The sequence below is a fragment of the Plecotus auritus genome, assembly GCF_963455305.1.
Source record: "Plecotus auritus genome assembly, chromosome: 3".
Taxonomy (NCBI): Eukaryota; Metazoa; Chordata; class Mammalia; order Chiroptera; family Vespertilionidae; genus Plecotus; species Plecotus auritus.
The window spans coordinates 133769237-133788148 of NC_137772.1; the positions used below are offsets into that span (position 1 = coordinate 133769237).

Below are 18912 nucleotides of genomic sequence, written 5' to 3' on the forward strand. Positions count from 1 at the left end.
AAGCACAAGGGGAGTTTGCATGCATTTTCAAACTCTTCCATTGGCCTCCACTAGGTGCTTCCAAGAAAATACTAGAGGCAGGGCAGGAGACAGGAGCACCCGCTATAGGCATATGTAGAAATGCTGAGGGTGCCCTAAGCCCAAGGCCCAGATATACAGACTTGCCAAAGACTAAAGCTGGACAAAGACATCAGAGATCTGTTTCCCACACTCAATTATAAGCCTAGCACTGAGTAACAAACAACAGTCTATTGCTGGGGGGCTCAAGCAACAGCAGAGAGACCTCATGCTGTGGCAAGGCCTGCAAAGACTACCAACATCTGAGAATGCAGCAGAACGACAGAGAAAAACCCTCTAGAACCCAAAGCCCACGCTAAACACAAAGTGGTGGCAGCTTAAAACTATACAAAATGAAGCTTGTGATATACCGAAGGAACAAAAACCAAACTCAGCTCAACTACTGATAAGATTTGCATGACCTTTACATTCATGGCCTGTTTATTTCCAACAAAAATATGTAAATATCATTTACCTCAGCCTCTTTTCTAATACATACAATATCCAACATTCAGAGTGACAGAGAGAGAGAGAGAGAGAGGGGAGGGGGGAAGAGAACCCAAAATGCAGACAAACAAGCAAATTAAAAAAAAAAAAAACAAAAAACCATTGTAAATAGATAAAGCAATCAGCAAAAACAGTCTTAGAGATGACCCAGACTTTGGGTCTAAAAGAAAGGGATTTTCAAATTAAGTATAAATAAAATATTAAAACATCTAGTGTAAAACAATACACAATGGCAGATGAAGAATTTCAGCAAAGAGAGAAAACAAATGGAAGAACTAGAAATAATACATGATATCAGATCAATGGCAACAGATATCAATTCCTTTGACATGCTCATAAGTAGACCAACAACTCATTATGATGCCACCATTACCCTGATATCAGAACCAAACGAAGGTATTATAAAAACAAAACAAAACTAGAGGCCAACATATAATAGTATAGTAGGTATATTTACTTACTTTATAGTGGATAATTTACATATATTTATATAGAATATGATATACATCATGACTTATATGACTAAGCTTATCTATAAAACTTCTAGAAGAAAACATAGGAGAAAATGTTTGCAATCTTGGATTAGGCAAATACATCTTAGCTAAGATACAAAGCACTTAATAATTGATAAACTACATTTAATTAAAAATGAAAAGCTTTGCTCCTCAAAAGATAGTATCCTATATAATAAAGAGGTAATATGCAAATTGACTGTCACACCCTCGTACAAGATGGACGCCCCCATGTGGTCACAAGATGGCTGGCAGGGGAGGGCAGTTAGGGGCGACCAGGTCGGCAGAGGAGGGCAGTTGGGGGCGCCTGGGCTGGCAGGGGAGGGCAGTTGGGGGCGATTGGGCCAGCAGTGGAGCAGTTAGGTGTCAATCAGGCTGGCCGGGAAGTGGTTAGGGGGTGATCAGGCTGGCAGGCAGAAGTGGTTAGGGGCAATCAGGCAGGCAGGCAGGCGAGTGGTTGGAAGCCAGCAGTCCTGGATTGTGAGAGGGATGTGCAACTGCCAGCAGTCGGAACCCCCCAAGGGGTCCCAGACTGGAGAGGCTGCAGGTTGGGCTGAGGGACATTCCCCCCCCCAGTGCACGAATTTCATGCACTGGGCCTCTAGTCCATATATATATATGGCTAATATACAAAGTGTCCCCTTGGGAGTTTGACTGGGAGACCAGGAGTTCGATCGCTCGCTATGACATGCACTGACCACCAGGGGGCGGCACGGAACATTCCAGGTGACCAGCAGTGGTGTCAGCAGGGCGCTGAGGGAACGAGGGCAGGAAGAGGCAGGAAGGTGGGGGGAACTATGTAGTGGCAGTGCTCAGGCAGCGAGGGAAGGAGGAGGCAGGGAGGTGGGGAATCTGATCAGTCCTGATCGTTGGCCAGGCTTAGGAACCCTACCGTGCACAAATTTCATGCACCAGGCCTCTAGTTAAGAAAATAAAAAGATAAGCTACAGGGTGAGAGAAAATGTTTGTAAAACACTTATGTGATGATGAACTTGTATCCAGAATATACAAAGAACTCTCACAACTCAATAATAAGAAAAAAAGAAGAGATATGGATAAAAGATCAGCATATGAAAAAATGTTCAACATTATTAGCTATTTGGGAAATGCAAAGTAAAATCACAACAAGACACCACATCAAAACCCGCTAGAATGGCTAAATATCAATAGCAAGTGTTGACAAGGATGTGGAGCATGTGCAACCTTCATACATTGGTGGTGGGAATAGTAAAATAATAAGAAAATAGGCTGGCAGTTTCTTTAAAAAAAACAACAACACCCAGAACATGACTATATTTAATACACAAGTTTGATACAACCAAAAAGTGAAACACCAGAGTAAAATAGTAACAAAACAGTCTGGCAGTTTCTTATAAAGTTAAACATACATTACCATTTGATCTAGCAACCCTACTAATAGGTTTTTATATAAGAAAAATAAAAACATATGTATATACAAAGACCTATTTATGAATGTTTACAGCAGCTTTATTTATAACTGCCAAAATCTAGAACTACTTCCACTGTCCATTACTGAGTAAATGAATAAACAAAGAATAACAGAATACTACTGAGCAATAAAAAGGAAAGAACCACTCATAAATGGAACATGAATGGGTCTCAAAAGCATTATGCTAAGTGAATGAAGCAAGACACAAACTGCTACTAAATATAGTTTGATTCCATTTATATGACATTCCTGAAAATCAAAACTACAGGGACAGAAATCAGATCAGATTTCCCTGGGCTAGGGAAAAGAAGATTAAGTATACAGGTGGGAAAAGAAAAAGAAAGGTGTAAAAGGGAAATGCTGTATCTTGATTGCTGTGATGGTTTCATGACTAATTTAAGTGTGTCAAAACTCATCAAAATGTAAACCTAAAATAGGTGCATTTTACTTTATGCAATTTCTCCTCCAATAGACTTTACTTTTTTTAAAAAAAGCAAAAATAATTCAAAATAAATTACACATTTTATTAATTTCCATAGGAGTTCTATACGTGCATAGTTGTGTTGAAAACAGATTTCTCCTGCCCAAGAAAACCCCTATCAAAATAGGAAAGCAAACTAACAGACTCATAATAAAAATATGACTGGGAATATTTGTTTTTTGAAATGAGCAGCAGCCAGAGGTCAATATTTACATATGGAATTAATCTTATAGATTGAATTTCTGTAACTACAGCAGCAAAGTGAGAGATAATTTTTGCAGCAAAATTTTTTATTTTACCACAAAATACAGTATATGTTTTACATTTTGGCTCAATACACATAGTCATTTACAGAAAGTTTCACACATGTGCTCTGATATTTTTCCTCTATTCTACTATACTCTGTTCCATTCCATTTTACTGTTATTTTAAAAGTCTGAAAGTAAAAGATCTAAAATGGTCCCCAGCAGATTGCAACCAGCAGTTTGAGAAACATCTTTGTATCTTGCAGATGTTCCCAGTCCAGCTTTGCCCCGACCTTCCCCCTTTTCATTATATTCATCACTATTTTCATTTGAAACGAGGAGTATAGTCAAATATGTTAGTGTCAAGAATGTTATGCTATTTCTAATTACAAAAATTGTTTAAATATTTCTAAGATTTTATCTTAGGGAAAACAATAAGGCAAATGAAAGATTATGATTCTTAGATAAGAGGATATATAGATATCAGGCAAACAGTTTAATAATAATGCATCCATCTGCCTGTTTGTTCCCAGTCCATAAATATTTACTGAGTATGTCTTATGTGCCAGTATCAAGAGCCAGACACTTGTCAAGGATTTGGGTATACAGTAGAAAAAAGAGATGTATTCTTTGTCTTCAAGGGAAGACTAATGGGGGAGACTGCCATTACACAAATAAAATGCTACTTCTAAATGTTTATAGTGTACTAGAAGCCCAATGCACGAAGATTCGTGCCAGACTGGGCCTTCCTTTCCCTGGCTACCGGCACCGCTTTTGCTCTGGTCCGGAGCCGCCTTTCTACCTTCCTATGCTGCTCAGAGGCCCAGAGAGGCCGAGTATGCAAATTAACTGCCATCTTTGTTGGTTACTCACTCCTGATTGGCTGTGGGCATCGCGAAGGTACAGTCAATTAGCATGTTTGTCTATTATTAGGTAAGATACCAGTTGGTGCTAGAAATAGGATCATTATACTATGCTAAGTATATTTCCAATTGAATATACTTTAGGATTTGAAAGAAGAAAGTTATTATCAAATATGAATATACTAGAGGCCTGGTGCACGAAATTCATTATTCTCAAATATGAATATACTAGAGGCCTGGTTCACGAAATTCATCCCTCAGCCCAGCCTGCACCCTCTCCAATTTGGGACCCCTCAAGGGATGTCCGACTTCCCGTTTAGACCCAATCCCTGGATCGGGTCTAAACGGGAAGTCGGACATCCCTCTCACAATCCAGGACTGCTGGCTCCCAACCACTCACCTGCCTGCCTGAATGCCCCTAACCGCTTCTGCCTGCCAGCCTGATCACCACCTAACAACCCCCCTGCCAACCTGATTGACACCTAACAGCTCCCCTGCAGGCCTGGTCCCTCCCAACTGCCCTCCCCTGCAGGCCTGGTCCCCCCCAACTGCCCTCCCCTGCAGGCCTGGTCCCCTCCAACTGCCCTCCCCTGCAGGCCTCGGTTTCCCCTAACTGCCCTCCCCCGCTGGCCTGATTGCCCACAACTGCTCTCCCCTGCCAGCCATCTTGTGTGTTGGTGTGACGGTCAATTTGCATATTACTCTTTTATTAGATAGGATAGCCAGGAAATAAAGCACTGTCCAGCTCTAGGGTTATCTATGAAATATAATGTAATTAGGCCATAAGGAACCATGCAAGATATAAATCATGAAAAGTCCTCTATACTATTTTTGTACTTTGTACATGCTATTACTGCACATATCACTCTATATAGTTTTATTTTATTTACAGGTCTCCAGTCTCTCTAGAATATAAGCTTCACACAGGCAGGTAATGTTTTTATTTTTTTGCTTTGAGAATACTTAGCATTTAAGATGCATTCAACTAATGTTTACTGCACTGAAGGAAACCACTTTAAAGAAACAAGAAATAGTACTTGGGGTATTTAGTTATATACACCTAAGAGATTTACAAGGCTAAGTTCTAGGGGAGAAACCACTATTTTAAATCAACCAATCAATCCTCTTCCCAAATAACCCACATAAAATCTATAAAACAAAAGGCTTTTTAAAAAACCCATCCAATTTGCAAACCCACCAAAGCTGTTTGCAGCAGCTTTTCCTTATGAATGTCTTGTCCTGGCTCAGGCTTCAGACTTTCCTAAAATCTTTCAAACAAGCAGCAGCTAGCATCAGCATGCCCCACAGCTATCAATAAGTGCCCAAGACTCAGCACTAGCACCAACCTACCTTGATTCACAGCTTGGCCTCGCCTGAGCACTTCCAAGCCCAATATAAGTAGCAGCAATCTGCAGATTGCTCTGAAGCTCCTCCCAGGAGGCCCCAGAACCAGTACACCCAGTGGAAAGCTTCAGACCATACCAGATTACAATCCTACACATCCACCACAACACACTCAAGGGGCAGACTCAGTGAGCACCAAAGCCCCACTGAAGCAAGTGTTGCTCCATAGAAGTGTCTCCTGCATAGTAGCTCTTCCAATGTAGTCACAGCTGGTCCTCACAGCCAATTGGCCCAGAGGTCAATTCCTCCCAGTGACCCCAACAGCAATCAAGGCCCAACTACAACAAGACTGTGCACACAGCCCACTCAGGGGCACTGCTAGAGTACCCCACTCAGGTGACTGTGGAGTCTGAACCACTGGACCCTAAAGGACACCTACTACACAAGGCCACTCTACCAATTGCAGGAGACATAGCAGCTCTACCTAATACATAGAAACAAACTCAGGGAAGCAGCCAAAATGTGGAGAAAAAGAAACATGTCACAAATGAAAGAACAGAAAAAATCCCAAGAAAAAGAACTAAATAAAATGAAAGCAAGCAAACAACTACATATAGAGTTCAACACAATGGTCATAAGTTTGCTCAAGGATCTTAATAAAAGCTTCAAGGGACTTAGTGAGACTTTTAAGAACCTTAGTGAGAATTTCAAAGACATAAAAAAGGACCAGTCAGAAATTAAGCATACACTAACTGAAATAAAGAATAATTTACTGGGATTCAACAGTACAGTAGAGCATTCTGAGAATCAAATTAATGATTTGGAATATGAGGAAGCAAAAAACACCCAATCATAAGAGCAAAAAGAAAAAAGAATCCAAAAATATGAAGATAGTGTAAGGAGCCTCTGGGACAACTTCAAGCATACCAACATTTGCATCATGGGGGTACCAGAAGGAGAAGAGACAGAACAAGATATTGAAAATCTATTTGAACAAATAATGACAGAAAACTTCCCCTATCTGGTGAAAGAAATAGACTTACAAGTCCAGGAAGCGCAGAGAGTCCCAAACAAGAGGAACCCAAAGAGACCCACACCAAGACACATCTATAATAATAAAAACGTAATATGCTAATTAGACTGGATGTCCTTCCGGACAACCTTTTGGACGAAGCCAGGGCTGGGAGGGAAGCCCGGGTCCCAGGTGCCAGAGGAAAGCCGGTGCTGGCAGCCAGGGGAAGGAAGGCCTACTCTTGCACGAATTTCGTGCATTGGGCCTCTAGTCATAAATAAAATGCCAAGGGTTAAAGACAAAGGGAGAATCTTAAAAGCATAAAGACAAAAGCAGTTAGTTACCTACAAGGGAGCACCCATATGACTATCAGCTGATTTCTCAACAGAAACTTTGCAGGCCAGTAGAGAGTGGCAAGAAATATTCAAAGTGATGAAGAGCAAGAACCTATAACCAAGATTACTCTACCCAGCAAAGTTATCATTTAGCATTGAAGGTCAGATAAAGAGTTTCACAGACAAGAAAAGCTAATGGAGTTCATCACTACCAAACCAATATTATTATATGAAATGCCGAAGGGTATTCTTTAAGAAGAGGAAGAAGAAGGAAAAAAAAAGATAAAAAATATGAATAAAATGGCAATAAATACATATCAACAATTGAATCTAAAGATCAAAATAGACAAACAAGGAATCTAATGAACAAAAAAAACTGATGAATAAAATAGAACCAGAGACATGGAACAGACTGACAAATCTCACAGGGAATGGAAGAGGGGGGATGAGAAAAATTAACCGAAGATCTTATATGAATACTAGAGGCCTGATGCACGAAATTCGTGCAAGAGTAGGCCTTCCTTCCCCAGCTGCTGGCACTGGCTTCCCTCTGGCACCCAGGACCCAGGCTTCCCTCCCTCCAGCTGCAGGCAGGCACCCAGGACCCAGGCTTCCCTGCAGCCCTGGAAGGCACCCGGGCTTCCCTCCTAGAAGGACGTCCGGTCTAATTAGCATATTACGCTTTTATTATTATAGATATGTATTACTTATGAACACAGACAATAGAGTGGTGAAGGCCTGGGGTGGGATAGGAACCTGGTGGAGGGGGGCAATGGAGGAAAAAAAGGAGGACAGCTGTAATACTCTCAACAAAAAAGATTTTTTTAAAACAGCATAAAATTATCTTGAATTTTCTTTGGTAACTTAAAAATATCTACAACTAAAAAGGTTCAATTTTATAATAAACACAAATTATTAATAACAGTGAACTTTCATCTAGTAAGAATAATACATGATTAATACCTGAGGGAACTGTTGTTGGGGTTTTTTAGGTCCTGATGAAGTTTGATCACCCATTCCTGATACTCTTGTTTTTGGATGGCAGTCAATTGTTTTAATTCAGTTGACCATTTATTTTCTAAGTCCTAAACATAGACAATATACCAACTAGTTAATTTTTTTATGAAAATAAGTAAGCAAAAAAAAAAAGTAACTGCATATCTAAAATCCATTGTACTTTACTTACTTGCTGGGATTCAAAATGCTGAGCAGCCAGTGAATTTACATCTTGATCTGTCAGTGATTTTCCCAACTCCTGCATCACTTTTTCCATTTCAATACCTTGTCTAAAGCATAAATAAGATCAGATATATTCGTTAGAATTTTAATGTAATACGACCACTCCAGATACATTGAACACTCTCTAGAAAGTAAAAATACAATTTTTATTTTATAGGAATATGTCCAAGAATGGCAACTATAATACCTGGAAAACATTATGAAGCCTTTTAAGTGGAGATGTGGAAATAATAATGATAATTTCATATATTAATAACATCATTTGTGCAGCTAAATTTTTATTTATTAATTGATTTTAGAAAGAGGGAGGGAGGGAGATAAAGAGAAAATATATATTTGTTGTTCCACTTATTTATGCATTTATTACAGGTGTACTGCTTAATAATGCGGATATTTTTCAATAGATGGAGTTACACATATGTTGATATATATGCAACTTGATGTGTATGCTATTTTGTTGTATTGACAACAAGCTTCAAAACTTCATATGTCAAATTTTCTGAAGGTGTTAACATCATAGATATTTTTAAACTTAAAAATGTCGAATTTCATGCCAAAAAAGGAGCATTTGCGGGAAGTTTTAATTCATTATTTTGAAGAACAGTGCTGCTGAAAGTTATCATATACTTCAGGAAGCTTAGGGTGAACATGCTCCATCTCATACCTGTGAACACTGGTTTAAATGCTTTAAAAGTGATGATTTCAATATGAAAGACAAAGAACGTCCAGGTCAACCGAAAAAGTTTGAAGACCAACAATTACAAGCATTATTGGATGAAGATGCATGCCAAACTCAAAAACAACTTGCAGAAAGATTAAACGTTGCTCAGCAAACAATTTCCGATAGTTTACAAGCAATGGGAAAGATTTTAAAGGAAGCAAAATGGGTGCCACATCAACTGAATGAAAGATAAATGGAAACCCAAAAAGTAATCAGTAAAATGTTGCTTCAATGTCACGAAAGTCTTTTTTGCATCGAATTTTGACTGGCGATTAAAAGTGGATTTATTTTGAGAATCCTAAATGCACAGAATCATGGGTTGATCCAGGTCAACCATCAACTTCGACTGCAAGGCCAAATCGCTACGGGAAGAAGACAATGCTCTGCGTTTGGTGGGATCAGGAAGGTGTGGTGTATTATGAGCTTCTAAAACCAGGTGAAACCATTGATACTGATCGCTACAGACAACAAATAATCAATTTGAACCACGCTTTGATAGTGAAACAACCAGAATGTGCCGAAGACACCACAAAGTAATTTTGCTTCATCACACACTTCAAAACTAGTTAAAGACACGTTAAAAGATCTTGCCTAGGAAGTATTAACCCACCCGCCATATTCACCAGACCTTGCTCTTTCAGATTACCACTTGTTCCGATCGATGGCACACACACTTTCTGAGCAACACTTCAAAATGTACAAATTAGTGGAAAATTGGGTCTCTGAATGGTTTGCCTCAAAACAAGTAAAGTTCTATTGGGATGGTATCCACAAATTACCTAAAAGATGGGGGAAATGTGTAGCTAGCGATGGACATTACTTTGAATAAAGCACTTCTGATGTTTCTCTTGAAATCATTGTGTTTTCTTTTATTACAAAATCCGTATTATTAACTGGTACACCTGGTAGTTGCTTCTTGTATGTGCCCTGACTGGAGATCGAACCCACAACTTTTGTTTATTGGGATGATGCTCTACCCAACTGAGCTACCCAACAAGGGCCTTGTGAAGCTAAATTTTAATCTAAATTTAATGCAAAATGAAAGCAGTCAAACTCTAGGTCATCTTTCAATTTCCATGGCTATTGTTTAAAAAGTCCAAACCCCATTTCATCTGCAGATTTCCTCAAAAATACTCTGCAATTCCAGCTTAAACACATTTTCTATTTATTTGTACATGAGTTAAAGTAACTCTAATCTTTGAAAGTTAGTTTATAACTAGAAGCTGCCAATTAGGCTCTACGAATCAAATTGCTATTAAGTCACAAGTTCCCTTTACAGAGAAATATAAAATACTACTAAAAATATGTTTTAGTCTTACCTTATTCATCTATCCAAATAAATAATGTGCAGACATTAAAAATGGTTTTCCCTACAGGAAAAACTAATCAATGGCATTAAGAGTTCATATAATGGTTATTTATGGGGGATATGGGTAGTGACTAGATGGATACCAGGAAGCCTTTGGCAGTGCTGGAAATACTCTATTTCTTGAGCTGGGTGATGATTACATGGGTGTACTTACTTGGTAAAAGTTTAGTGAGCTTACACCTCCCGTTTGTTGCCTTTCTGTAATGTTATATTTTAATAAGTAAGTTCATTCAAATTAAAAATTACCTTTTAATACAACTGTGTTAAAAAGTTTGTTTTAAAATGTATTTTAAACAAACTTAGAAAGAATGAAACAGACATCAACTAAAATAATTTTACATCATTCTAGTTAATTTAAATAAATGTTGTTAGAAGCAAGTTCATACTTCTTTATAACAACTGATTAAGATACTTATGTATATGATAAATGAAATTTATTCATACAACATACATTTACACATTTCTATATATACCTTCTAATATTAAATATTCAACACCACTTAGTCCCCACTTAATTCTAATGTAGGTGACCCCCTTAACTTTTTAATAACTACTAGAGGTCAGGGGAAGATTATGCTAGCAAGTAAGATTTTTATTTAAAACAGAAATAACTGCTAAATATTTATAAATACAAACTTCCATATGAATGTATTAATATTTTACATTACACATGTTCCCTCTAGTGGATAAAAAATATCACTGCCATTTTTACATTTTTAGTATGCCAAAAGAAGCAAATTTCCAGTGAGAAAAAAGAAAGACAAATAAATAAGAACTCAACAAAATGTCACAAATATTTTTTTTACCTTAAATGTGTCAGAAACACAAGTAGCTAATGATATACAAGATGCAGCAAAAGTAGGTCTACAGTTGTTTCTATAAAAAATACCATAATTAATAAATGATAATACAATAAACTGTTTCATGTACTCACAACTATAAACCTACTTTTGCCCCACCCTGTATTAATAATACAGTATATATTTTCTATGATTAAGATCAAAGGGAATGTTATTATATTTCAGACATACTATGTATGTCAGGCATGACAATTCTGACAACTTGTATATAATCTTGAACACACTCTGGAAAAAAAAGATCATAATAACTGCACTGATGCTGTGCTTAGAAACTGTCTTTTAAAGATGTAAAATGGAATTAAAATAAAAGGATATATAGGAAAATGTGTCATCCTGCTCACACATTGGATAAATGAATTAAGCAAAATTTTGGGTGAAATTCCACAAATACTAGTGAATTCCAACTTACCTTAAGTATACTGTTCACCTTTGCGATATATATTATGTACCTTAAGAGCAACACAGCTTATATTTCCTTTTTAAGCTAACAGATTAGATATGTGAAAGATAAACTATAAAACTGTTTTAAAAAGAAATGTATTGCCCAGATGACATTGCTCAGTGGTTGAGCGTCCACCTATGAACCAGGCAGTCATGGTTCGATTCCCTATCAAGGCACATGCCCGGGTTGCAGGCTCGATCCCTAGTGGGGGATGTGCAGGATGCAGCTAATCAATGATTCTTCTCATCATTGATGTTTCTATCTCTCTCTCCCTTCTCCCTTCCTCTCTAAAATCAATAAAAATATCTTTTAAAAAAGAAATGTATTCAAATGATTATATTTTAGAAAGAAAAAAAGCAAAACCCTATCAAGAAGTTTGGCCCAAGGATATTTCAAAAAATAACGTAACAGCCTGGCCAGTGTGTCTAGTGGTTAGCACCAACCTATGGACCAGGAGGTCATGGTTTGGTTCCTAGTCAGGGCACATGCCCCGGTTGTGGACTGAATCCCCAGTGGGGGACATGCAGGAGGTGGCCGACCAATATTTTTCTCTCATCAATGCTTCTATCTCTCTATCCTTCTCCTTTCCTCTCTCTAAAATCAATAAAAATATATTTTAAAATAATAGCATAACAAAACTTTACTAAAAACTATTCCAGGATAGAGAAAAAAAAGTATAAAATTCCAATAAATGCAGAAAATTAGTAAGTTAATTCAGCTTCCCAAAAGGTGAAAGTCAGAGAATACTGATGGCCACAATTGAAGTTTTCTGGGAGGTGTAGGGACTAGGCAACAAAGTGGGCTACAATTTAGAGTAGCTCCCCAGCTGAATAAAAGGACAATAAAAGCTACTGATATAAACTATAGATGGCCAAGTTGGGAATTTTTTCATATACCTTAATAAGCAGAATGACTATAGTCCTAGAAAACCTGAGATCCAAGAACAAATTTGGAATGAGTTATATTACTTGAAGCCCTGGTAGGAAAATTCATACCCGGGTAGGTGCACAAAAATTCATACACAGGTAGGGTCCCTAGGCCTGGTCGGCGATCAGGGCTGATTGGGGCCTTCCTTCCCCCGGCTTCCAACTGGGGCCTTCCTTCATTCTGTGCCACCCCCTGGTGGTCAGTACATGTCATAGCGAGTGGTCAAACTCACGAGGGGACAATTTACATATTAACCTTTTATTATTTAGGATATTTAAAAATCTAATTTTTATTTTGTTCTTATCTTAAAAATATATTCACAATTCTATTGGCTACCTTATAAAGAACTAGAAAAAAGAATGTTTCTCTCCTCCAGGCACACAGCTTCAACTATTTACCCAGTGGCAACTACCCATACTACAGGTCTCCCATCTAGAAAAAAAAATAAACTGCTTCAAAACAGCTAATCAGCAAGCCCAAACACATAAAGAGTGACAAATGTCTCAAAAAATCATGTTCTTTTTGACCCAGAAACAGTTCTAATACCTTATTGGATATGAGAATAAAAGGTCCAGAGGAGTTGAATTATTATGAAAACGTACAAATCTATGCAATATAGGAATGCTGATCTGGTACACAAAAGACAGTAGGCACAGGAAAAATGATTAAATCTATTTGCTATGATTTCTGTGTTTTAAGTTTTTTTAAAACAATGACAACCCTCAAAATAACACATTATTCTCATCTTGCTAGTCCCAAAGTTTCTAATGAGAAGCTAATGAAGGCCAGAAGCAAACCAGTATATCATTTTAAATTTATTTCTTTGGGACTAATTTCATAATATGTAGTTTTTCCTAATATACCTTCACAATTAAAGAAATTTTACATCAGCAACACTAAAATATAATCTTAATGCCACATATACCTAAAGTCTTAAATAAATGTTTTTAACTTAATGTAATTAGACTCAGCTAGATCAAAATGGGTTATCTGGAAGAGGTGTGTCCTGAATTACTAGTTATAGAATTACTAGGAAGCAGTCTAGAAAGTCATGCTTTAAAATAATGCTAGCAATTTTTCACTTACTCTGAAGAAAAAAATGGATCATAAAAACACTGTTCGCATACTGTATTAAGTAATTCATACAAAATGAATTTAAATCTAATCAACGTTTCTTGGAATATTACTAGTGTTTTTGTTTCCCCCCCATCCCACCCCGGATGTAAGTAAGCTTACAAAATGAACTGAGACTATGGGCTTAGTCACAGCAAGGTTTTAAATAGGTCCTGAATAGGGAGGCAGTATGGCATAGTGCTTAACAGCTTTAGAGTCAGACTTCCTGGTTTCAAATTCTAGCTTTTCCTTAGACAAGTTACTGAAACCTCAGTTTCCTCATCTGCATAATGGATGTAACAGTAGGGTTGTGGTAAGGATAAATGAGATAGGGCATCTGTTATGAACTGCATGTTTGTGTCCCCTCCAAATTCATATGTTGAAACCCTAACCCTGCCCCCCTGCAATGTGATGGTATTTGAAGGCAGGGCTTTTGGGGAGGTAATTAGGTTTAGAAAAGGCCTAAAGTTGAAGTCCTCATAATGGAATTAGAGGAAGAGATGCTAGAGCTCTCACTCTAGAAAAGACACAGTAGGAGCACACAGTGAGGAAAGGCCATGTGAGCACACATCAAGAAGGTACTATCTATAAACCAGGAGTGAGAAATAATTTCTGTTGTTTACACTACCCAGTCTATGGTATTTTTCTATAGCAGCCTGAACTGACTAAGACAGCATCCAAAACACTTTGTTCAGAAGTAAGCTATTTTTCTTATGAGAAATAGAATATATAAAATCACCATTATTTATTTCAGTAAATCACTTGAGAAGTTTTATAAACTTATGAGGATTTCCCACTTGAAATTACGTATTTAAACACACAAGAAAATTAATTTCTAATATTAAAGAATTTTTTCTATTTTATTCTTAAATTTTATAACAAAATAAAAACAAGTTCTGCAGGACACACAATTGATGATGTAACATTTAATTATGATAATGCAAGAAATTTTAAATACCTCTCTCGTAATTTTTTCAGCTCCACGTCTCTTTCACCAATCAGTTCTGAGATACTAACAAAATAATTATGTTCCAAATTTAGGAGCGTTTCAGAGGCAGGAGAATGTATTAGGTCATGGTACACATCTGCAAAATCTTCATCCCAGCTGGGCTCTTCAGGCCTTGCATGCTCTAATGTGGTCTACAAATGATACACAGACATTCTAAAATCACGATGTTGGATTTTTATTTAACACACTACTAGAAAAGCATGTACTATTATATTATGATTCTATTTTTGTACATCAGACAAGGACAGAAAGATGTTGTCTTTTCATATATGTGTATATATTGGTTATCTAGGATTATCTGAGTACACACACAAAAATTAAAAGATATAAACTAAGTTGTTAACATCCCTGAAGGCAGGGATGGGGAGGGGGTATGTGGAGGAAGAGATGGGAAGTGTACACAATAAAAACAAAACAAAACACTATGCTATAACCCAATTTCTGTAAAATAGCATATACACACACAAGGATGTGATTAACAAAATGCTAATGATGGCTATTTCAGGGCAGTGGGATTGGTGATGACCTTTGCTTTTTTATATTATAACTAGAGGCCCAGTGCACGAAATTTGTGCACAGGAGTGTGTGTCCCTCAACCCAGCTTGCACCATCTCCAATCTGGGACCCCTCGAGGGATGTCCAATTGCCCGTTTAGGCCCGATTCCGGTAGGATCAGGCCTAAATGGGCAGTTGGACATCCCTCTCACAATCCAGGACTGCTGGCTCCCAAATGCTCGCCTGCATGCCTGCCTTCCCGATTGCCCCTAACCGCTTGTCTGCCTGCCTTCCTGACTGCCCCTAACCGCTTCTGCCTGCCAGCCTGATCACCCCCAAATCACTTCCCTGCCAGCCTGATTGATGCCTAACTGCTCCCCTGCCAGCCTGTTTGCCTCTAACTGCCCTCCCCTGCAGGCTTGATCGCCCCCAACTGCCCTCCCTTGCAGGCCTGGTCCCTCCCAACTGCCCTCCCCTGCTGGCCATCTTGTGGTGGCCATCTTGTGTCCACATGGGGGCAGCCATCTTTGACCACATGGGGGCAGCCATCTTATGTGTTGGAGTGATGGTCAATTTGCATATTATTCTTTTATTAGATAGGATAGAGGACTGGTGCACGGGTGGGGGCCAGCTGGTTTGCCCTGAAGGGTGTCCTGGATTAGGGTGGGGGTTCCCTTGGGGCGTGGGGTGGCCTGGGTGAGAGGCCTGTGATGGTTTGCAGGCCGGCCACGCCCCCGGCAACCCAAGCAGAGGCCCTGGTATCTGGGATTTATTTATCTTCTATAATTGAAACTTTGTAGCCTTGAGCAGAGGAAGCTTGGCTTCCTCCATCGCCGGGGGCAACTCAAGCCTCCTGCTCTCTCCAGCTCCGTGGCTGCCGCCATTTTTGTTGGGATTTATTTATCTTCTATAATTGAAACTTTGTAGCCTTGAGTGGAGGCCTAGGCCGGCCAGGGTGTGCTGAAAGCTTGGCTTCCTCCATTACCGGGGAAACCCAAGCCTCCTGCTCGCTCCGTGGCTGCAGCCATCTTGGTTGGGTTAATTTGCATACTCGTTCCTGATTGGCTGGTGGGTGTGGCTTGTGGGTGTAGCAGATGATGGTTAATTTGCATATTACTCTTTTATTAGATAGGATGTGCTAGAGACCTGGTGCACAACATTCGTGCCTTCAGGGGGGTTGGGGGGTCCCTCTTGAGCAGTCTGGGAGCCCTCGAGGGATGTCCCCGAGCGGGCCTAAGCCATCAGTCAGACATCCTTAGCACTGCCGCAGAGTTGGGAGAGGCTCCCGCCACCACTGCTGCGCTCGCCAGCCAGCCATCAGCCCAGCTTGTGGTTGAGCGGCACTCCCACTGTGGGAGCGGACTGACCAGGAGGCAGCTCCTGCATTGAGCATCTGCCCCCTGGTGGTCAGTGCGCATCATAGTGACCCGTCATTCCACCATTCGATTGATTTGCATATTACCGTTTTATTATATAGGATAATACAATAATTTGCATGTATTAATTACATAATCAGGAAAACTTTTCATTATTAACAAATACATTGCTAAAAAATGTTTTTTAACTATATATTTAGAAAATGAGGTTACCCATATGGTCCCAAGTGTGGTGATGTACAAAGTGTGGCGATTCTGCTTTCTTCTTAAAATGTAAGCATGCTTTTAGGTACATGAAAACAGCAGCTATCAAGTGATAAGGACTGAGTAAACACTGACAAACAACAAAAACAGAAACATGGAGAGAGGCTAACTAGGGATACCATCAGCACACACAAATCTACCCTGGGAAGTACAGAAGCCTGTCCCAGACATGTGATATCTCAACACATCAGACAGACACAATGCTTTACAAGTGAGGAAACTGACATGCTGAGAAGTCCCTTGTTAAGGATCACACAATTTCATGGCAAAAGTGTAAATAACACAAAGATTACAATGTGTTTTCCATTACTTATCTTTGTATACAGACAACGGTAAAAAAAAAGAACATTGTATACAAACAACGGTAAAAAAAAAAGGAACAATTTGAATTATTCCCTTTTCTTACCAATGAAAATACTAAAAACTGTATTCTATGTAACATAACTGAGAGTAATTATTTATTTTAAAAATAAAGCAAATGGATTAAGTCACAGAAACAGGTATTTTAAACTTGGTCAATCAATAGGTAAACTTTGCAGGTTTTCTTTCACTTATACTTCAATCACCAGCTCAGGAGGGAAGGGTTTAAGATGACTAGCTGAATCTAGAACATAGATTTCACCTACTCTATGCCTCTGAAAACCTGAGACCACATTCTGATAGCTGCTTCATTTGGCATCCCTAATCTTTAACAGTCATGGTTGTCTAACAACCTACCTGTCACTAACCCTCATTCATTTAAAGCTTTGACCCTGAGTTCACACACTTCCTCTCTGCCTCACATCCTGTCATCAAACCTGATCACTTGAATGTCTGTGTGGATAACCCATCCCATGCCTTGCCTTCTTACTTCCACCTAGACACCCATTCTATATCACTAGGAACAACTCAGCCTCTCAAAGTCAAACATTCAGTTTCTGACTATAACCTCTGACCAAGAGTTCTCACTCAACTATGCCCAGGCAACTGGTTCTTCATATCAGCCATTAGCTCATACCTAGCGTCCCTTTCTTCCCTATGTAGTTTACATTACATGGTCCAGCATTTAACCACTGTCTTGCCAAAATCCTCAACTCCCTTGACTGATATTCTATCTCTTGCCCACCTAACAAAACTTTAAACCTTACCGTCAGGTTGTAGAGGCATGTGGCCCGCCGGCTGCAAGTTTGACATGCTTGTGCAGCAGAAAAACTACAAAAACTTTTAAGTTTATGGTGGCAGACTGACTCTAACCTTTCCTTTCAACAATGCCTGGCAATCCTCTTTTTCTCTGGTTAATTTTCTCTTCAAACATCCAACTATCTCATCAATCCCCAACCTCATCCAAAGACGTGGCCTGTCTCTACTAGTTCCTGATAAAGTAGAAGCAGTTAAAAAAAAAAAAATCTTCAACGCCTACTACGAAAGTAGTTACGTTTTCTTAATATATATCCATCCTTTTCTTCTTTCTTTCTGCTATAATGAAAGAAACACCCCTCCTCCAGGAAAGACTAATTCTCTACTTGAGTTCTGAATTCTATCCCTTCTAATCTTCATCTCTACCATCTTAAAACAAATAAACCTCTGACCCTGAGATCCCATTTTGAAAGTGCCTCATCCTTCTTCTCTATATAGCCAAACTTCTTGAGTTATCTATACTCATTTCTCTACTTCCATACTCCCACACATTCTTGAAGTCACTGAAATCTTAATTTCTGCCCCCACCAATCCATTGGAACTGATCTTGCCACAGATAAGATTACTTGGTAAACCCCATGGATATGATTGAGTCTTTTTCTAACTTGACCTACTCTACAGTATTTGACACTGTTGACTATTCTCTCTTTCTTGGTGCCTCTTTTTCCTTAACTTTTGTGAAACCATAATCTTTTACCTTCTTTCTACATCTTTGGCCAGTTCCTCTTTCCTTTGCAAAGTTCTTCTTACTCTAGAATCAAAAGAAGTTCAAAATGGCTAGGAAAGAGTCTCTTCATTTATTTGTATATTCACTCATCCATAATTTTGCCATCCATTTATCTCATCTATCCAACACATACCAAAGCGCTATTAATTGCAGGCATTGTGCTAGATATCAGAGCTATAATAGAGAATAAAGTAGACATTTCCAGGGGGATATCCACAAGTAAGAGATATAAGTCAAAACACAATTAAAATATAGGGTTTTGTCAGGATTCTATTCAGACATCTAATCTTTTCATTTTACATAATCACCCTGCACAATTTCATTCATTCTAAAATTCATCTACAAATGAATGACGTCCACACCTAAGTCTCCAGTTCATCATCTTTCC

General features: G+C 38.8%; 1 protein-coding gene across 3 annotated transcripts in view; it reads right to left on the minus strand.

Moving 5' to 3' along the window:
• FERRY3 (FERRY endosomal RAB5 effector complex subunit 3) overlaps window positions 1-18912 on the minus strand; it is a 63366-nt gene that overhangs the window by 31265 nt on the left and 13189 nt on the right. For all 3 annotated transcript variants that reach the window (XM_080661356.1, XM_080661357.1, XM_080661358.1), the window contains 3 exons: window positions 14436-14617; window positions 7993-8092; window positions 7770-7891 (listed from right to left, as the gene is read on the minus strand). In XM_080661356.1, coding sequence (XP_080517482.1) covers window positions 7770-7891; window positions 7993-8092; window positions 14436-14617 — 404 coding nt within the window. The remainder of the gene's footprint in view (window positions 1-7769; window positions 7892-7992; window positions 8093-14435; window positions 14618-18912) is intronic.